The sequence below is a fragment of the Lonchura striata genome, chromosome Z (assembly GCF_046129695.1).
Source record: "Lonchura striata isolate bLonStr1 chromosome Z, bLonStr1.mat, whole genome shotgun sequence".
Lineage (NCBI taxonomy): Eukaryota > Metazoa > Chordata > Aves > Passeriformes > Estrildidae > Lonchura > Lonchura striata.
Genome location: NC_134642.1, coordinates 36,660,056 through 36,682,430, shown reverse-complemented (window position 1 = coordinate 36,682,430; position 22,375 = coordinate 36,660,056). Strand labels below are relative to the sequence as shown.

Sequence of the window (22,375 nt, the reverse complement as noted above, 5' to 3'; positions counted from 1 at the left end):
AACGAAAGTCAGTTAAACAGAAACCCTTCCAGATTATTTAAAGCTGAACAAAAGCCAGTAAGTTCACTCAGTTGTATCACACTTCTCTGCAACGAACACTAACCTGTACGATTATAGGAAGAGCTCATTTTGGTGTTAGGCTGACAACCCAGAATCTGAACGCAGACACAGTAAAGACAGTTCTCATCTGTGTGCTCCTGGAGCCCTGTGTCCTCTGTACCTTCTAGGAACTGACAGGCATCTGAGCGGCTGGTATTCATTATTTCTGTGAGACTGATCTGCTGGCGGAGCATCTGAAAAGGGCTTTTGACAACATCACTTGCACCTGACGGAAGACCTGTAAATAAGATTCAGTTATCTAAAAACCCCCAAAAAACCAAGCAACCAACACTAACTCTTTCAAACAATTTCCACTTTCAAGCCTTTTAAGGCTGGGGATGGAGTGCATGTGAAGTCCTATAGAGGTTTTTTTTGACTGGTTAAGTTCCCAAGATTGTTAGCATTTGACAAAGAGACAAAGTTTTAGTTCCAACTTACTATACATAACAAAACATTGCAAAGAACAGAATTCAACCTCTAAGTACACACACTGTAAGAAGATAAGTGGTAAATCCTGACATGGTAGCAGCATTACTAATACCCACATATCACTAATACATTACTGATTTTCATAGTGTCAAACAAGATTAATACAGCAATATACCAGATGCTGAAATTACTCATGCACCAATGCAAAAATAAACACAATTTAAAAAACTATAACTTAGTGACCGTGACAGGAAGAAACTAGATTCAGCAATGCAGAAACAAGCAGAAGACACTTTAGTGACATGCTCTTCCCTGGGTGGAAAAAACAAACAAATATAATTTTGAACAAGAGTAACTTTACACTGAAACTTAGCAAACTACAAAGACACACTTCCACCAAAATCAACTTTGTGCATAACATTAAAGGGGAAAAAAATCCCCAAAAAACTAGGACAACAGCTATCCTAATAAACTATAAAAAAAACCCAGTGCCAAACCTTCTTTTTTTTCAGTTGAAAAAGCCATACTAAGACCCTACAGATTTCTGACTTCCCTAGAGGTACATTCCAGAATAAGCCAGGCATTAGAACACCTGCAATTTTCTCGTCCCATAATCTTCACTGATCAATTGTCATGGACACATGGCAGGAAGACAATTTATTTTCTGAAATACACATCTAATACCATAGTAAGTTCCTATAAATGATCTTGTATTCAAAGGGAAATAGTTAAATATGTGTGATTCATATTTTTCTAAGCTTAAATGTTGTTACCTCCTGTAATACAGCATCACTACCAGATTTGGAGCAGCATTAGTTCATGTTATCAGAGATATAGGCTTTCCCCCTTCAGTTTTTTAGCACAGGACCAAACTTTGAAGCAACACATTAGCTCAAACTAAATAAAACAGAGAATTAATGGCCTATTATCCTGATTCCAGAATTCAGTCCTCAAAGCCTAATAGCTAAAATGATGTTTTCTGTAAAGAAAAATTAACAAAGAAACCAAGAACCCACCCAATATGCCAGTAAATAACAGAAAGCTACAGGAGAGGAATAAAACCAGTACCAGTACCTCCTGCATCAGATGTGAAAACCCTAGATCCATGCTCATCAAATGGAGGTGTAGTTTTCTTCTGGAAATATGGGGTTTCCTTTACCTGGAATACCAAAGTGAAAATTAAAATTAACAGAGGTGATAATCAAACACAAGTAAAAATGTACCTTTTATGAGGAAATTAAATCTTGCATATCTTTTACTTCAGGAAAAATGCATCATTAGAGGAAGAAATTGACAATGAGCTCCTGAGTACTAAAAAAAAAACCAAATGAGAAAAATATACATCTATGAATGAACAATTATTAACAAAAGCTCATGAAGAGCTAGCAAATGTCAAAATGGTGGTGACAGGTTGTAAGGAAACCAGTGACCCACAGTGGCCATTCATAATCTGTCCATGATCATGCTACACCACAGGAGATCTTCGGAATGAAGTACAAAAGCAACCAGGACATCTAAAATGCTGCCTGTAGGATGTAGAGCTGAGGCATGTCTCAACTATAAAGAGAGCTGAGAGAGGCAAAATGAGGCAACAAATATATCACAAAGACTGTGAAGGAGAAAGAAAAAGTAGTAATTTCACAAAGGAAAAACAGAAGCAGATACATGATTTAACATGATTTTGCTTTATGTTTAGCAATTTTTTGAGATTAGTAAGAAGTTTTTTTAGATTTAAAAGGGGCAAAGATTAAGTAAAATAAAGACAAGGAAGACCACTTTTACCTTTGACATAGACCACATCCTGGTTTTGATGATTAAGTAACAGAATATTAAACCCTATGATGCATCAGCCTGTTAAACCAGCGTATGTTTCTACCAAGTAGAAAGAGGAAGGGATTTTCTGAGTCACTGAAAATAATCTGTTCTAACTTAAATAGTTAATATAACTTAAAAAGTTAATATAATAAAAAATATAATTTAATACTATAATGATATATAAAAAGAATCTATTATTTAATACAGACCATGGTAGCAGGGAGTTAACTGTGTGATTATGCGCATAATTTATAGGTGGCTGATGAACACGGCATTTCGTTGCTAAAGTAGAATTAATGAATTATTAGTCGGCTAAGGTAGAATTAATGAATGTGCACAGACTTATGCTAATTTTAGTATAAAAGCCAGATGTCAACTAAAAATCTTATGACAGTCTTTGCCTTATTTGTGTTTAACACAAACCAGCCTAGTGATCTTGTGTAAACAAGTGAGAAGAACAGTTAGAAAAGAAACACTAGCTCTCCAAAATGTATTTCTTTAAAGTACCACACTGATTCTTCCTCATTTCTCTAGATATAATCTATTCTGATGAAAAGGCAGCAGCTGACTGCCTTTCAAGATGAAAATGCAAATGGACCGAATCAGTTAACACATACATACCTGAAATATTTCATTGATATCCACTGGGAGAGCAAGGCCAATGTAATCATCAGAGCTACCATAAGTAGCGTTAGAAACCATGGAGCGAACAGAGGAGGAACGCTGAAGTGTGTTTTGGTTAATAGGACTTAATAAATCCTCTTTATCTAATGAAGCATAACTTAAAGCTTTCATGAACCTGTAACATTGAAACAAATAATCACAATTGCAGTTACTCTCTCATTCTGGCACATTAAAAGTAAAAAGGACTGCTGACACAAAGACCATCATCATCCTCCCACTGCAGATCTCAGAGCTTGTTAGGACAAATTACAGCTATAGGCTTATTGCTTTTTCTGCCTCATATTGTCTTGCATGGTTTGGCAGTTCTGGCAATTCCTTTATAAATCTTGGTACAGGAATTCCTGCCCATCCTGCAAAACCATCATTTTCTTCAACATTCTAGCTTTGAATATTTACAGCCCAGACACAGCCAGTAAAGATTTGGGTTTCTAAACTCCTAACTACCTAATTTTGAAATGTACCTAAGCACTGAACATATATTTCCTGGATATTCACAAACTCTGAGCTGAGCAGGCACATCCCTGCAAAGGCACACCTTGAGACTACCAGTGATACACAAAAGGAACATTTTTTTCTCCCAAAGGAGCCACCCAAAAGGGTCACCCATTTGCTCAACATGAATGCACAAAGAACAAACTTAAACCTGCACAGTGTGTGGAGCTGACTGTGACAAACAGGTTTTGTTTTTTTTTTTTTTTTTACTTTTTGCCTTGGAAGGAGTTTTCTATCTATTTTTATTTGGGCAATAAAGCGTCCTCTTATACCTACAGATGAGATTTATATTGAAATAAAATTAAATTATCAAAGTTTGACAATGAAAGGTTCAAGAAATTATTATGCAATGGAAATGCACAAAATACAACTGAGAGGCTATCAATAATTTTCTTGTTTGTAATTCTGACCAATGCTAGTGACAGAATCAGTGGACTCACAAAAGAAGTCAAGCCATACTTTAAAAAAAAGAGGGAAAGATCTCAAGTTGTGCCAGAAGAGGTTTAGATTGGATATTAAGTTTCTTCATTGAAAGGGTTGTCAAGCACTGGAACACTCTACCCAGGGAAGTAGTTGAGTCACCATCCCTGAAGACATTTAAAAGACGTGTAGATGTGGCACTTAAGGACATGGTTTAGTGGAGCACTTGGGCGTGTTGTGTTAATAGCTGGACTCAATCTTAAAAGTCTTCTCCAATCTAAGTAATTGTGTAATCATAAAACTCAAAAAGTTACCAACTGCATTAAATACTTAATAATAAAACATTCTACAACTATTCTCAACATAAATTAAAGATAGAAGTATTAATCCCAAACATTTGTCCCTGCTTTTCCTAGAAAAACTGACAGATACAGCATTAGTAGTGATGAACAGCACCAAGTTTTCATTAAAGAATATCTGCAGGTGATAGCATGAGAGCCAACATCAGGATCCAAGATATGTTGGTCTTTAAAGACAAAGGTGGGAAATTTACCCTCACAAAATTTATGCAAAAAAAAAAGGCTTTTTAACCTTCTGAATAAAAAGAAGAAATAAAAACATCACAAAATTTATGACTGTTAGCTGCTACTAATACATTAATCTGTCAATAAACCATAAATAAAACTTTTCAGAAGACAGACAAAAATTGATTTGGCAGTTAAAAAACAGAATTTTTCTTTCTTGTTTATTTTTAAAAAACAGTTAAGGACAGTTCTATCTGGGCCAGTAAGCATACTCTGAACTTATTAATAAACACAATCTGAAATTACAAGGACCATAATTTTTCAGCAGGGACACAGCATAACCAGCAAGAAATACTAGCTTCACTACATATTAGCAACTAACACAGTATGAATCTGAGTATGCATGTCTGCAATTATTTAACCTTCTTTAACCTGGAGATACAAGTACTCCAGACATTTCAGTTCAGTGTTAAACAGGTCAGCTGAAATCTTTTGCTCTATCCACTGACACAAGAGAACAGCTAAGCACCAGTCTATATGACATTGTGTGCAGGATCAAAGTCCACTGCAGCAAGGCTGCTCTGCATATCAAGGTCATGACTGCAAGGTATGGTAAAACATTACTTACAGCACCTGTACTACCACTGAAATGACACCCACTTGTCCCTGCACTAGCACAGGATGCCAGTGACATAGCTAGGAATGGCACTTCAATTTCCAGGACAGTGAAGGGTAACTACTAAATCATCCTTAATCTAACCAACATACTCAGTCTAGCTCTAACTTACTTGAACAAAGGTATATTTCATGGCATCTTTCCAGAATGATGTGAAAATACCAACACAAATGGATGTTTCTTTTAATCAGGACATACACACCAAACTGGGTATGAGAAGGGCAGCTCAAGGACTGAGCATTTGCTTTTTCCACAGTAAGCAGATGACTCATGTACCAGTAGCATCTCTCCCTTCTCTCATTCAAGAAACGATAAGGCAAGAACAGAGATAAAAAAGTGCCTTTTCTATCTCAACAGTAATGTGAAAACCCAATGCACTAGCTAAAAGACAATGTGAAGGAAAAATTTAGTACAAGTAGTTTTAAGGGAAGATTATTAAGCAGTGACTGTTGCAGCTGGGAACAGTGTCAATGTCAAGAGCTAGACATCTTACATAACTAGCTAATTAGCCCTCAGAACACCTAATATTGCTCAAAAATAAAGAGGTGACTGCTATCTAAAAATAAATGCTATGAGTAAAATCTTTGATCTGCTGTAGCTAAGAAGCCAAACTGACATTCCTATCAGTGGTACTAGTGTCTCATCACTGGCCTCAGTGGTGCAGTGAACACAAATATAGCACACTGGCAGAAGGCCCTGTCCTAAAACCTCCCCAAGTGACATCGAGAAAATTCCCTTCTGAAATGTAGCTCTGACTTCATGGGCAATTCCATGTGTTTGCAACTTTAACCATGTTAGCAACTTTAATAATGTTAGCAGTGCAACTGCAATTTTTAAATTATAAAACAGGAAGAAAGTGTGATAAAAGGAAACTTTTTCCTTTGCCACCAACATTATAAAAGGTTGACCACAGCTATGAAAGCTGAGCTTCTCTGACAGCATTTAAAAAGTGGATAATTATCCTTCTGCTATTCACTTAATATCAGTATTGCTTTCAGTGAAGTTATGGATCACCTCGCAACAAGTGTCCCTTTAAGGTGCAGATAAAAAAAAAATATGAGGAACACACTTAAGTTGTTCTTACAGCACTGAAGTGAGAAATGAGCACAGAATAATTTCTTACCGGCTTGGGGTTAGTCGAGAATCCAGGCTGCCAGACTTCATGGTGATAGTGTCAGTAAACAGCACATCCTTTGCTGGAGATGCCAGAGCTTCTGAGTGAGAGAGTGAGGGATGCATCCTCTGCTGCTGCAAGCGTTTTAGTGTAGCATAGCCAAATGCATCTCGAGAACTTGTGTAGCTGAAGTTATAGTCAGCAAGACTTTTTATCGTAGCAAGAGAAGGAGCTTTAAGAGACTGGGCTCTTCTGGGAAGGGTATGAGAAGACCCTGGTGGAACCAGTGATACAGAGTTGGATTTTGAGAGAGGCAGGTGGTTAGACTGTGGTGTTGAACAGTGACTTGGTTTAACTGTCTTTGTGCTTACAACAGTACTCAAGCTTCCACAATCAGTATCTACATTTGTAGTGTCCACACCTACAGTCTCCCTTGAAGGACTAGAGCTCATTGAACTTATGCCACTTGTTGTGGTATCTGTATTAAAACTTAAGCTACGACTCTTGAAATGTGTTTGTGTAGTACCATCTCCAATTAGCCTTTCTTTGCTTGTGTTTTCCCGATGAATTTCATTTCCAAGACCTTTTGGCAGCTTCAGATCATTTTCTCCAATACTCTGAGTACAATCAGTATCTTCCACATGCTTACTTCCAACAAAGGAAGTTTCTAATCGTAAAGTCTGGATTTTTGGAACTCTGAAAACAGGGTTCAGTTCTTCCCCAGCAGGAAAGTCTATGCTACCACTAGGTTCTGTTACTGTACGATTTCGCCTCAGGCCTGATTTACTGTCAGATGATGTCAGCTTTCCTCCTTTTGGATCACTACTACTTCTGTGTTTTTTATTAGGTAGAGTAAGAGAGTTTAGAATGCGATTTTTTACAAGTCTACTAGAAGAAAAAAAAGGAAAGGGACTACGGTCTTTGTCCTTTGAAGGTCCGGGTCTATCATAAAATATTTGTTCTGCATCTTCAGTAATATCTAGGAAGAAAGTACTAGTGGAAGTACTACCAAAACGGTCATCCTCCATGATGAACATACCTGAAATTATACAAGACTTTGTTACAAAAATAGGCATTCTTCCAAGTCTACAACCTATGCTGCAAAATATGAAGCAAAAATTCTATAGGAGCCAAATGAGAGTCTATGCAAATTACTGGAACTTTAATTCCTCTTTTTTCTGCAGAACTTGATGCACATTAGCTATTTTGAGGACTGAGTTGAAGATTTCACTGCTTCAAAAAAGCCAAACTATCTTATTTCAGTGTAAACATTCAGCTACTAGGATTACAACCTAAGCACTCCTTTAATGATACCTAAATATGGTACATTTCTTAATTTAAATTCCAAGTACCCACAGAAAAAATAAAACATATTAGGTATTTGAAATACACAATAATTTAAACACAGCAAGATTATGTGTCTGTGTGTACACCCAGAGAACATAAATAGTTACTCCTCTGAGGACAAACAAGTGTATCTTTATACCTAAGCCTGGTAGTTTCTGCAGCATGTTACAGCAAACTGCCATGACTCAACATAAAAATTAGTAACTTACCCTCATGTAAAAATTTTTCTTTTACATCAAATGTGAAGCTAAGACACTGTTTTACTCTCTCTGACTTGTCTGGATCTCTGAATGGACATAACTGTCCTACTGCTTGTACTGTTTTATTTCAAGACCACCATTACACCACTGGTCTGAACCTCATCCTACCAAAAGGCTGATAAGAACACCAAAATACTGTTTGTGGTGCGTTGGGCTCTTTGCCATTATTTTTTATTTACTTGTTAATTTTTCTCCTGTTTTCTTGTTTTGGTATTCTGGTTACTTACTTGATGGAGCAGATTCACTTTCACTGTTGTGCCTAGAACTGGTAGACTCAGAGTTCAAGCTAAGAGTGCTTGGTATAGAAGAAAGTTCATTGCAGAGCTGCTCCATGTCATCAGGGACCACTGGCCAAGGCTGTCTACGACTGTGTCTCACTGCATCCCAGTTGTGATGCTTCAAAATGTCACATCCTTGTTTAGTTTTGGCTATTAGACCAAGCACGTAGACACAGGTTCTGTATTTAACGTATATACAGAAAAAAAAGCAATAATAATAGCACCTAATTTAACTAAACTTGACATTTGAAAGGAAACAGTTTCAAAGCAATTCAGGAGAAACTTCACAAAACTGACTAATAGTACAGTGTTAATTTCAATTTGTAAATCAATGTAAGCTTAGGAAATTAATTATATCGGAGAACAAGATACTATTAAGAAATAAAATTATCACAAGAGCTTGATTACATAAAGTAGAAAAATACCTTTTGAAAAAAAGGCTGAACATTTCTGTAGTAGCAACACTAGACAATATACCATCTATTTATGATTTTAAATATTTAAAGAATATATTGAATAAAAAAGATGGAATAATAAATTCTCACAAAGATATAAACAGCAAATATTTTGTTTTACAGACAGGAGAAAAGTAGTATCTACTTTTTTCATAAATTTCATTTGTTTACTGCATGTTCTTTCAGACTTCCCATACAATTCTGCAGTTGCACAGAACCAAGACTGATACTCAAACATCAGTGACTTTAACAATAAAGTACAAATCTGTATTCATGTAAATCCCCTAAAGCTATCCAAAAACTTATCACAACTATCATCTGAAAATTTTATGTATATTTCAGATACACATACCCTCTAACAGACAGAACCTCACAATGCTGAGCAAGTGCCATTATATCAGGAATTACATTCTCCTCTTGAAGCAAGTTAAGACCCCAATTCGATGATCCAATATTGCCCTAGAATGAAATTTGTCAAGTAAGTTTTGATCTTAATGTGATCTGCAGCACTATTAATGTAAAGCTTTGACAACTTTGTTTTTTGGTAGTAGAGTTTAAAGCTACATCTTCCCAAAGCAGCTGAAAGATCCGAGTACCCTTTCTGGCATTTCCTAGCTGTGCTAATACAAAAAACCACTTAGCACGCTTTGTATAATACCTAAAGTTGCTTGAAGTTAGAACTGCTATGTATTCTTCACTTTTTAAGTTCTACTATAGCCTGCAGCATGATCTTGGTTTATTCATTTTACATTCCTCTTACACAGGCATTTTGTTACATACCTACAGTATATTCCACTAACAGACACCTTGGACAAATGTTCCAAAATTAACTTTGGGGAAGACAAGAAACACATTAAGGAATGTAGCTTGGATAAACACTAACACTAGGTTTTTGCCTGTCCCAAGTACCAGGGCATCATAACCACATGGATCAATACTGGCGGCCAATGTCCTTGCAGAAATATTAGGGTCTACTATAGTAAATGCATTAAACTCAGACCAATTCAATACTAATATTCATATGTCAATGTGTTACTCTTATTTGTATAAAAGAAAAAAGACAAAGGGATTATTAAAAACCTCAGAATGAAACAGCTGCAATGAATTATTTTCATCTGAAAGTATCATTATAGAACAAAATGCTAACTTGAAAAACATCACGCATTTTTTAAAAAGACTCCCTTATTTTTATAGAATTTTGCTTAGTTATTTAAGAATCAACAGTTATAACAGAACAAAACAACTGAAAAACTCAGTAAATATATTACTAACCAATGCCCAAAGGGCTGCTTTCAGCTGCTTAATTCCTTCCCACTTATCCAGCATTGGAGAACGAACAGTGTAACTTAGATCAGTAACAATACTCTGAAGGAGAAAAACAGAAGAAAAAAACTAAGTTGAAAATTAATAGGAGACTTCAGCCAAACAGGTTCTCTTGCATTTATAGTAGAAGATAAAGCAATAATTTTAGTCATGCACTCTAGGAAGAACAGTGGTAATTCTGGAATAATAACCATAAATTAACAGCAGTGATAATGCAAAACAAAACTGTAGGGAAATCACAGATTGCATGAAGTTATTTCAGATATTACAAGGATAATAGATTAGTCAAACTAACTCACTGCAATACATACACTTTCTCCTGAACTTTTAAAAAATAACATTGTCAATTCATTAAATAATTTTGCCAACCCACATCAAAACTGAATTTAAGCAATTATGGCTTAGGGTTTGTTTTCTTAGATTTTCAAAATATTAGAAATATTTTATTCCCTTATCTCCCCATTTCTGTATGCTTAAAAGGACAGGCATAGTTCTACCACATGTATAACTGTCAATATATAATCCACAGAGACTAACAATTTTTCCTATTTATGAATTGGCTCTCCATGCTAAGATTTTGCTAGTCATTTTAAGAAAAATGTTGCAAGGTATTTTGGTGATACTTCAGTGTCAGGAAGGAATTTTACATGAGATTCGATGGCAAAGACTGTCTTCACAAATTAAGACTCATAATCGGCTTCTTCTGCAATGCCTATTTAAATGCCATCTCTTTTAAAAACTTTTTTTTGAAAGGTTTATAATGATCTTTCAAATTTTTCAAGTTATAAATGATTATTATCCTCACCTGAGACTCCAATAAATGGCAGCCTGTTTTATGATGCACCAGTTGGCCGTAAAGGTGAACTGGCAGGTAGACATGTGGTCGCTGTAATCTGTCAGGAAGAGAAACACACAAAGGTTTCCCAGCACTTCAAATATTTTATTCTAAAATAAATTACACTGAGATGTAATACAATAACTTACCCTTGATTTTTTTCATACAGAGAATTATTTTGAGGAATTTAGAAAAGAACAAACTGTTTTAATTTGAAGGGATGTACAACAATCATCTAATCCAACTGCCAGACCACTTCATGGCTGACTAGAAGTTAAAGCCTTTTATTAAGGACACTGTCCAAATGCCTTTTGAACACTGACAGACTTGCGGCATCAACCACCTCTTCAAGATGCCTGTTCTCTGTGACCACCCACAACCCTCGTGGTAAGGAAATAATGCTTCTTCATATCCAGCCTGAAACTCTCCTGCTTCAGCTCTGAACCATTCCCATCCCTGTCCCTGGGTGCCAGGGAGAAGAGCTCAGCACCTCCCTGTGCCCTTCCCCTCCTCATGAAGCTGTGGAGAGCAGTGAGGTCAAACCTCAGCCTCCTTTTCTCCAAAGGGAACAAGCCCAAATACTTCAGGTGCTCCTCACAGAAGGTTCCAGCTCTGTTTCCCTCCTCAGGATGCACAGAAGGACCTTCCCATCCTTCTCCACCTGCAGGGCCCAGCAGGCCCCAGGTGAGGCCATCCCAAGGCTGAGCCCAGGAGGACCATCCCCTCTCTGGGCTGTGCTCGGTGCTCTGGGATGGGGTTTGTTGGGATGGGGTTTGTCCTCAGGGCTGCCTGGGCACTGCTGACCCACCCTGAGCCACTCCTCTCCCACTTCATCCCTGCACCTGGTGTTACTCCTTCCCAGGTGCAAAATCCACCTGGGACTTGACAAATTTCACCCCATTTATGATTGCTCAGTGCTCCAATCTATTTAGATCCCTCTGCAAAGGCTTCTTGTCCCTCAAGAGAATCCACAGCACCTCCTAGTCTGGATCATCAGCAAATCTGCTATTGGTGCACTGACCTCCAGCATTGATACAGAACTGACCCTAAAATGGAGCCCTAAGGAACACCACTGGTGTGACCAGTCACAACCAGACGTTGCCCCATTCACTACAACCCTTTGGGTTCAGTCCCTCAAGCCAGTTCTTCACCCACTACACCATGAACCTGCTCATCCCACAGCTTGACAACTTCTCCAGAAGGATGCTGCAAAGGAAGCATCAAAAATCTTGCCAATATCCAGGAAAACAACACTCACCACCTCCCCTTCACCCTACTGGGTGACCTTCATAGAAGGCTAACATCTTAGTTAAAGAAAACTTTCCCTTTGTGAACGCATCAGGCTAATTGCGCCTGATGATTGCATTGTTTTTCAGATGTCTTTCAACAATACCCAGTATAATCTTCTACATAATTTTTCCATGAACTGAGGTTAGACTAATAGGTCTGTACTTCTCTGGGTCTTCCCTTATGCGCTTCTTGCAAACTGGAATAAACTGGCTAGATTCCTATCAGGCAGAGGGGACTTCCCTAGACTCACAAGACTTTTGGTAAATGGTAAGAGATGGCACAACATCTAATAGCACCTTTAGTACTGGTGGGCTAGCACTGATAAGGCTGGTCCCTCAGCCTGGTGGAAACCAGGCCCCATGATTTGGTGAACATTCAGCTGATACAGATGGTCCTGTACAATGTTAGTGTCCACAAATGGAAAGCCAGAGTTTCCACATTTGTGGACCTCTGGCTCAGAGAACCTGGCACCCCAAGGTCTATCAATATTGCTAAAGACTGAGGCAAAAAACCCATGAAATTTTAATTCATCTCTGGTTTTATTTCATCCCTGTAAGTCAAGTGACCATTGTCAGCAAGAACTGATACACTGTTTTCTTTAGACCTCCTCTTTCCTGTTGTATGACAGAACACTGCTTGCTAAGCTTCAGTCTTGAATGAGCTTTGGCCTTTTGTGCCTTCTCGCTGCTTATGTGAATCACAGTTTTGTAGTCTTCCTGTGAAGGGTGACCTTCTAGAGATCATATAATTTCCTTTTCCTCTAGAGCTCCATGAGGAGTTCCCTGTTCAGTCAAGGTGGTCTTCTGCCCCTCTTGCTTGACTTACAATACCATGGGATTGCCTACTCCTGTGCTTCTAAAAGATAGCTCCTGAAGATGGACCAACACTTCTGGACTCTTTGGCCCTCAAAAATGTACTCTGCCTAAAGTAGCTCCCCAAGTTAAATCTCCTGAAGCCCTGGATAGCAACACTGCTGTGCTTTTTCTAATTACATAGAAAATTTTAAACTTAACCATACCATGGTTAAGTATCATATGATCACTGTGGCCTAGAGAACCTCCCCTCCATCACATATCCCACAAGACCTACATTCACAAACAGCGAGTTGAGGAGGGCATCTTTCCTAGCTGACTCACTGAGTACCTGTGAAAAGAAGGCATCTCCTATAGAGTTTCTCCTGAAGAGAATTTCCAAGGCTGCTTGTCATTGCATTATGATATTTGCAGTTGATGCCTGGTAATTGAAATCTTCAGGAAGCCCATAAGAACAAGAGCTACTGATCCAGAAGTTTCTCCTGTCTATAGAATGACTCATCAGTACTAACATCCTGGTTGAACAATCAAGAGCAGACACCCATTACATCACTTCCTTTGTTTTCTGTCCCCTAATCCTCACCCAGAGGTTCTCAACCACATCACCACTACTGTAAATGCTGTATAATCACACCTATTCCTTATACAGAGTGACACATTCATCTGCCCATCCCTGCTGAAAAGTCTGTAGCCCTCCATTCCAGCACTCCAGTCATGGGACTCAGTCCACCAAGTCTTAATAAAATGAATTATAAAAGCTCTAAAACTAATTATATAAAAGCTCTGAAATAAATTATATTAAAACTCTGGGAGCTAAGCAATTAATTCAGTTCATCCCGCATGTTTTTCTTACTGTGCTGGTGTACTGCTCCAGGAACATAATAACATGAAATCCTGTTGGTACACCTTTCCCTCATACATTTCAGTTTACAGCTCTCCTGATCAGTCCCACCAGCTCGTACCTCAGAACGCATTTTCACAAATTTACCTTTGGTTGCTCCGACGAACATAGTTATCCCCATCAACAGGTTTGCGGTATGTTGTAAGTGCTTCATTAAGTTGTTCTTCAATCAATTCAACGTATTTTAAGTTATATTCCTGTAAAAAATAGATGAGGGTTGACAGAGTACATTTCGTGGTTTATGGTGCTGTAGCATAAGACTTTATATGGAAGAAATAATTGAGGAAGGTTCCTTGAGGAAGACTGAATTTTTTTATGATCTGAAGGTGGGGCTCAAGAAAATGAAGGCACTTCACATATATAATGGGTTTGCAAAGTCAACAATTGATTTCATAATTATTTCCAGAAATTCGTTAAAAATAAAAAGAAGAAAGAAATACTTCACATCTGACACACTCAATTTCAACTGATCATCATGAATTTCAGAACTCCTCAAGAAGTGACACTTAAACTCCTAAAAAAGTGCCAACTGGAATGAGACAGTATCTTGATCAATTATAAAACCAAAATAACATATGAAGAGTTTTATTCAAGTTATGACAATAATGAATTTTTCTTAACAGTCCTGTGTTCCTCTTTAGAAAGTAAAGCATCAGCCAATTCTGTCCTCATGAGCTCTAGGTTTAACTTTAATTACCAGAGGTAACAGGTATCTTGAAAAGCACCATTACTTTGCACACTTCTCTAGATAATGACCTTCCACAACAACCTGTTTTAGGTGACTACACGCCTGAAATATTTGCTGAAATACCCAGATTATATAAAGGTCTAGGGAAGTCAAAACCACATATGTACAGAAAAGCTATGGACTGAAAGTCTCTGTCAACCTTTACCAGCAAAAACATGTCACTGACACAATAAATGTATTGCACAAGCTTTACAGGTACATTAAAAAGCAATTATTTTTAAGAATCTGTTCTAAATCTGCATATTTACACCATTCCTCCTAATATCAGGCAAACATTTTCTTCTTAGCATTACCTTTTGCCACTTTTCCATCTGTTTTGTTACATAACCTCTTTCATTTAGATAAGAAAACCCCTTTGGAATGGACAGAAATCTGTAAAAAAACATCAGACAGTTAACAATGTAATTTAAACAACTCCCAGAATCTGAAATTGTTTTCACAATGTGAAGTCAAACAGTGTATTCAGCATTTACCTTAGGAGTAGAAGCAAACCCTTGTCTCCAAGATGAGAAAGAGCTGGTTTCATCTGGATTAGGGCATGAAGATTAGCCTAAAATAATTAAGAACACAAAGAGCATTTGAGCACAACTAGAATTTGAAAACTGCAGTAACTAAAACATTCTGCCTGCAATGAAGCAGCAAGTTTTTCACATGTATCAAATGCTAACTTAATCCTAGTGTTCTCAATTTAGGTATCTTCTGTCATTAAATATAAACTACTTCACAGGAAGTATAAAGAATAAAATAAATTGCAATTCATATTTAAATACAGGCATAATCCAGAAGTCTATGTTTTCCTGTACGTAATATTGCATAGTTTCATCAAAGGGGTCTTCTAAACTATTTTAAGTCCATCAATGACAACTCAAAAAGGAAACCATCATACAAAAAGGAAACCTTCTTACATATTTGTACTTTGCTACTAGGGAAGGGGGTGGGAAAGAGCATAACAGCAGCATACCAAAAAGAGTTTAAAGAGAAGGGATGCTCACCTTGTCTTCACATGCCTCATCTAGAATATCAAGTGCCTCAGAAGAAATAGTTTTATTTTTATCATGTAACTGGGTCACCAGTAACTCAATCCCCCAGTTGCTGAAGAATTCTACATTAGCTCTCAGCAACACTCTTAAGTGTTTTGTTGCATACAATCTGCAGCTCTGTAAAGTAAGAAGAATGTTTTCTTGAATGCTAGGAAAATAACTAACATAGTTAATGATTTATAACTTCTAAAAATACCTTTCAATTACTGCAGCAAGCAACTGTGATGCACATCTTATCTACTAAAATTACAGTTTATTGGAGAGCTATTTATATCTCACCAAATGGGAAAACTGAATCTAAGATCACAAGTAAACTGGTCATCCTAAGTGTCTAATCCTATACCTTTTATTATTGTATTACTATATGTTTTGAAGAGAATTTAGAAGAAAATTTAAAAAATTATAGTCAGTAGGGAGCTTTGTCTTTCAATGAGTCAGTCCTTCAACCTCAACTATCTTCATTACTTTTAGACTCCACTCTTTATCCATAAGAATCATCATTATCTTTAACAGTGTCAAGAGAAATATTCTCTGCGTCCTCCTCTTCCAAAACACAGTGAGACTAAAGCTAGTACTGACATTTTTCTCTCTTGTATCTATTCTAAAACACATTCTGTCTGTTCAGACAACAAAAACAAATTCATTTGAAGTAATGAACATTCTTTCCTAGTTGCATTTCAATTTCTTAATTGTCATCTATCTCCCTGACATCAGTGATTGCTTGTCTAACAATGTTACCTTAAAAGTCAAGATTTTCCCCTCTCAAATTCACGTAACTGTATTTTTTATCCCTATCTAGCTTCTTTGATTCAGAAGAACAAATCCAAATGCCTGTTTCTGAGCCAACCCCTCATTCCAGCAGCTGTAGCACCTTTCTAGTTACACACTGAATAACCTCAATCATTATCACAAGAGTGTCTGCTAGAAGGCTAACATGCTCAGTGCTGCTAGAAATACAGATTTCTGTTTGTGACAGCAATGCCTTCACAATTTATTTAAGATGCCACTGACTTAAACAATCACATTACGCTTAGTTATACATATCAAGACTTTAGCCCCTATCTGACAGGAGAGAAAGTTCTATTTGAAAGAATTTATTGAGCATAAATAGAATACAGGGCATGAAGTTCATATATTCAACAGCTACACTTGTAGGAGTTTCATTTCTCTAAATACAAAAATAAGAACTATTTTCATATATGACTACTTAAAAATAAAGTCATACATTTTGAGTAACAAGAATAATGTGTAGAGGGCAGTAACAAAGGAATATAACTTGAACTGAACTTACATCAGTAGCTGCTGTCAGGATTTTAGAAAGGATGACTCTTGCCAATCCATCTCTACTATAATCCAGACTAGAAACAGTCAGTTTTAACAAGTGATCCTGGTTCTTCAAAGAACAAAGATTAAGAAGACTGGAGGTATGGAAGAGGAGGAGGAAGAAAATAAAATTAGTATTTGAATCCACTTGAACCATCAATAATTTAAACTTAAGTACTCTGAATTACACTTTCATTACTATAAATGCAATACGCAAAGTATATTCTTGACTAAGTAAATTAAATAGTTATAAAGTCAAAAAGGGATGAAATAATGCACTGAACTGCAAAGGAAAAACCTCAAATCAACACCTTTATAATTGCCCTCTAAAAATTTTTTCAGCATAATTAGTGATTATAAGTATAAAAACAAATGCTCATTAAGCTCTGTGAACAATTCTTCATTTTAAAACATTGTGTATAATATTCCTATTAACTGTCTAGATTTTATTGTATATCAAGTTTTCTGAAGCCAGTAAAAAGCTTGCTTTCTAAAAACCAACAATAAAAAATAAAAAGGAGTAGATTAAAACACTTGCATTTTTACTTCAAGTTTATTGTAGGTTGATATCCTAGTATTAGTCACCAGCCAATTTATTCTCAAAGGAAGCTAAGTTTGTTTGCACCTGAACAAAATTTTGAGCAGCAGAACTTCACTCAAATATACTGGAGTGAAGTTTTAAGTGCAACATACATCAACATTTCACAAACAGTATGGTACTTACCATTTTTTTATGGTTTGTGTGTTTTTAGTTTTGTTCGTTTTTCTATTTCCCCACACTGCACCTCTCAGTACACTATAATCCTTACTGATACTCATCTCTGTCACACAGGTGTGTGACAGGAAAAAGTAAACTGTTTATCACCTCTGTCTGCTTAGTAATGACAGGCTAGAAGACTTTAGAAAAAAATGGGGGACCTTTACCTGTAACTACACCAAAATAACCTTAAAGTTTGCAGCTTTTCAGATGGTGGTACTCACATACGGTTTAAAATTTGAGTAACTACTACACTGCAAGTACAACTCAAACTAAATAAAAGCACTCACCATTGAAAAACATTACATTTTTCAAGCATTTTCACTCCATGAGGGTGACAAGATAAAGTACCAAAAAACAGGAAGTAGTGCTGGCTAAGGGTATTTAGTAATCCATTATTCTGAAGACTACGTTCAGGTTTCAAGCCTGATGAAGCGTTGAGCCAAAGTACAATATCTTTAACCAATTCCTCCAGGTAACCTTGTCCATCCTAGCAAAATCAAGAGGAATAGCATCTGTTAGCAATAGAAATGTGTCTTTACTGAAACTCATTACTTTAAATTTCTTAAAATGTACAAACACAATACAGACACAAAACAGAAATGCAGGCTGGAAAACAATTCAGACTAAAGAATAAGTTTCAAAGCAAATAAAAGGAGCTAAGCATGGAGATATCTTAGGATTAATTATTTTTTTCCAGGAAAAGGGTGAAGTTTTAGTCAGTGACATTTTCCTCTGACCTGAGGCATAAAAGTCTTTAGCCTCAGGAGTTTGAAAAGGAAGGCTATACACAGCATAAAAAAAAAGGAATAAGAAAAGGAAAATTATACACAGCGTAAATAATTTTAAAAATTCTTTCAAACTCATAAGGTGTATTTAATAAAACTTCTACATAAACACAGTCATCTTCCTCAATATTTCACACTGTATTTCTAAATTACACTTATGATTTTTAGATTTAACACCCAAAATCTCAGAAGTCTTTACCAAAAACTAAGGCTTTTCCAGGTGGCATTCAACAAGACTACTCATGCTACTTCCAGTCTTAGAGCTGAAAATTTCTTACCTCCTCTGATTCAAGAAGAAATTCAGTAAATTGGCAACCCACAACAGTGAGCTGCTTTGCCTTGGCATAGTCCAGATCCAAGTTAGCATAGAGTTTACTGCTAGGCTTGTAAAAATACAGCAATCTCCTTACAAACCTAAAGAAAGTAAAATAGAATTGGCCATTTTTCAGTATGATAAGGAGAGTCTCACAATACAAAATTATGCTAGTAGAAAAGATGGGTTAGTAGAAAAGATGGGTTATACTTAACTTGGTTTCTTGGCAGAAAGTCTTAAAATTCATCAAAAGAGTAACAGGTAACAGCAGTGACTCTATCCAGACACCATTTCAGAGATGCTACTGTACTGTGCATTACAACGGGTTTTCTATACCATGGCCTACTTTGCTACATAAGCAAAGGAACTAAAAATCTCTATGCTCTCAGAAGCTTTATCTTCCTTCTCATTCTCATAATTAATTCTGCTGTAATTTATCCTGTGGCAAGTTTCAAAGACAGTACTATCTAGACTAACAAACATCTTAAAAAAGAAACTTGTGACCTAAACTTTTTTCAGCTCTTATAGTTACTGCTACTGGGAAAAACACATTTTCGTGTTCTGACATGAAAAAGTCTATTTATTCAGCAACACTATTTCCAAATACCTCACTTAACCATTTCTGAAGCATAACACACTCTCAGACTTTTTAAAATCACAGTAAGCAATGTAGTTTTGAGTTTTGTATCACAGGAATAAGTCTTCAGCAAAGATCCTCCTTTCACAAATTCTTTAAAATATAAGCACACATTTGTGCTTTAAAATAACACAGAATGCTCCATCAGAAGGCAGATATGTCAGGCATTAAGAAAACTTAATTACAGAACTGCACTCATATTTGAAAAAGCGAGAGTAATCCACTACCCCTAATTCCAAACAGAGGACCAATTACAAAAGAAACCTAAGGGCTTAATTAAGTTTTGTGAAATAAAATGTCCTTTATCCTGGGTTACTAACAATAAATATATATTGACATACAGATTTATATACATATGTATCTATGTGTATATTTAAGCATGTATGTGTGTTTATCAACATGCATGCGTTCAGTTTTGGTGCCCCTGGGCCCCTCACTACAGCAAGGACACTGCGGTGTTGGAATGTGTCCAGAGAAGGGCAACAGAACTGGGGAAGGGTCTGGACCACAAGTCCTGTGAGGAGCAACTGAGGGAGCTGGGGCTCTTTGGCCTGGAGAACAGGAGGCTCAGGGGACACCTTGGTGCTCTTTACAACTCCATTACGGGAGGTTGTACCCCAGTAGAGGTGATCTCTTCTCCCAGGTGACAACTGACAGAATGAGAGAAAAAGGACTTAAGTTGCCCTAAAGAAGTTTTGATTGGATATTAGGAAAGATTTCTGGACTAAATAGGTGGTCAGGCATTTCAACTGTCCAGGGAACTGTTGGAGTCACCATTTCCAGAGGGATTTAAAGAACACATAGATATGGCACTTGGAAACATACTTTAGCAGTGTTGGACTCAATGATCTTTGAGGTCTTTTTCATGATTCTGTGATCCTGCGTGTATACATACACTGCACAAACTGTATCTCTATTAAATGAAGGAATCTTTAAAAAAATTACTGGAATTTCACTTTAACAACTGTAAGATCATCACAACAACACTAACATTAAAAAAGATTGATCTATAGAAGGAGAAATAAATAAATTTATACTTGACAAACTAAGTGACAGAATTTTTTTATCATCAGCAGTTAAACTAGAAAGATTTGGGGCTTAGTTACTTATAATTAAACAGGAGCAACAGCATTTTAAAACCATTAAATTCCCAATCCTGCAGAAAGGATCAATGAACTATAGAAGCTTCACACCAATTCAATTCTAGATTTTCCCAATTTAATTAAATCACTGAGGCACTGAACAACAATGCTTGAGTGCACTACAAAACCATGGAACAGGAACACTGTACCACACAGGCAGTTTGAGGAGTGTGTGTTGGCTTCACAATTAGAACTGCAGACACTGCTTTAGAGAACCACTATTATAAACCACCATATTTGGAAAATAATCCTTTACCCTGAAGTACAGACTGTCAATTAACATTTCAGGAAAACCCAGATAAAATACATATGTAAAATTAAATCATGGTTATAACAATGGGACTACTGCTTATACTGTAAATACTTCATAGAAGTACCCTATTTTTTGGTAAAAATTCAAAGTAGAACCTCACAGGCCTTTCAGCATATATTCTATCTTTTGGGTTTTCCCCCAGTTCAGGAAGAAGCTTTTCATGCCCACAAGTACAGACCTATTCTTCAAAATAATGTAATCTATTTCTAAAATACATGCTAAAAGGCGTGGCCAAGAACTTATTAGTAACATTATGACCACAAAGGCAAAGAAGTAATAAAACATGTCTTACTAACAACAGACATGGAAGGAACCAGAGCTGTACTGGACATTTTTTGTTTGGTTGGTTGAGTTTTTTTCCCAAATTACACATGCTTCTCCTCATATTAACACCAACTAGAAATAATTTCCTCTTGGTTACTTGGTTATTGATGAAAGCTGTAGTTAAAAACCTGTACAACTATGGACTTAACTCTGTAAAAATTTTCCAAGCTCTGACATAAAACACTTCTGATTGAAATATCAAGCAGTAACATTTCTGCAGTTTAAAATGAAATGTAGTATTTGCAAAGGTGGTATGATTCCTAAGGGACTAAATATATAAAGTACCTGTGCACAGAAAAGAAGCTTAAACACTTATTTCTTTAAAGGAAATATTGCAACTTACTTATCCAAATTTACACCTTATCTATAGATCACATTTTTAGAAATGCGATACATCTAGGGAATATTTTATTGCAGCACTAAAAACTGGTTTTCCAAATTTCTTTCTTCAAAGGAAGTCTACATAATTTTTACATACCTGTGCAACTGTTCATCTTTGTAGTTCCTTAGATTTATATTTGGCCACTAGAAAAAACAGCAAATATAGCATTATATGAAACCTGTATCAGTCCTTGATTAGTCAGTAAAATTAACTTATTTCCATTAGTTGTATTTACCTAATAATTAGAAAAATTTATTGCACCTAATGTTACATCTTAAAAAAGACATTATTTTATTGAAAAGCCCACACTGCCTGCTTCAAAAATTGTTCAAATGTTTTCTAGAGAAGAACAGGGAATGTTGGTCACATGCTATATGTACAAGACTACAATTCTAATGAAAACAAAAAAAACTATGAGAAGCTGATGAAAAATAAACAATTTTGCTTAGTTTCTTTTCTCCAAATAACAAAAAAATTGATATGTATAACATGGATATATTTTTTGGCTCCTGTTTTGAATATTCATCAGATTTGGTTTAAAAGCAATCTTTATTCTGTTACAGATCACTTAAATGCTGCTTATTAGAATGGTATTTAACTCCCTAATTGATACTTTCTAAGATGTATTAAGAAGGACCGCATGAGAAATAATACTCTCTTTAGGACCTATTCTTTCTTCCCATTACATTTTCCTCTGTTTTTACAGGCATCTGCCGTCTCTATGGTTTCAGATTTCTCTCTCTTGCTACTAGTGAGTATCTTCTTTGTCAGGAATGGAAAAAAAGTGAATCAAACATTCTTCTTTCCTATCTACTTGACACAGTTTCTATATTTCCAGGTGGTATTCCAGTATT

General features: G+C 36.3%; 1 protein-coding gene across 1 annotated transcript in view; it reads right to left on the bottom strand.

Annotated features, from left to right (window-relative positions):
* Positions 1 to 22,375, bottom strand: part of RICTOR (RPTOR independent companion of MTOR complex 2) — a 74,783-nt gene that overhangs the window by 7,876 nt on the left and 44,532 nt on the right. The window contains exons 19-34 of the mRNA XM_021551552.2: positions 21,618 to 21,664; positions 18,689 to 18,824; positions 17,913 to 18,112; positions 16,834 to 16,960; positions 15,495 to 15,659; positions 14,976 to 15,052; positions 14,796 to 14,874; positions 13,842 to 13,951; positions 10,722 to 10,809; positions 9,866 to 9,958; positions 8,946 to 9,052; positions 8,088 to 8,317; positions 6,263 to 7,292; positions 2,965 to 3,142; positions 1,603 to 1,687; positions 104 to 337 (exon numbers count right to left, since the gene is read on the bottom strand). Of these exons, the coding sequence (XP_021407227.1) occupies positions 104 to 337; positions 1,603 to 1,687; positions 2,965 to 3,142; positions 6,263 to 7,292; positions 8,088 to 8,317; positions 8,946 to 9,052; positions 9,866 to 9,958; positions 10,722 to 10,809; positions 13,842 to 13,951; positions 14,796 to 14,874; positions 14,976 to 15,052; positions 15,495 to 15,659; positions 16,834 to 16,960; positions 17,913 to 18,112; positions 18,689 to 18,824; positions 21,618 to 21,664 (2,986 nt within the window). The remainder of the gene's footprint in view (positions 1 to 103; positions 338 to 1,602; positions 1,688 to 2,964; positions 3,143 to 6,262; positions 7,293 to 8,087; positions 8,318 to 8,945; positions 9,053 to 9,865; positions 9,959 to 10,721; positions 10,810 to 13,841; positions 13,952 to 14,795; positions 14,875 to 14,975; positions 15,053 to 15,494; positions 15,660 to 16,833; positions 16,961 to 17,912; positions 18,113 to 18,688; positions 18,825 to 21,617; positions 21,665 to 22,375) is intronic.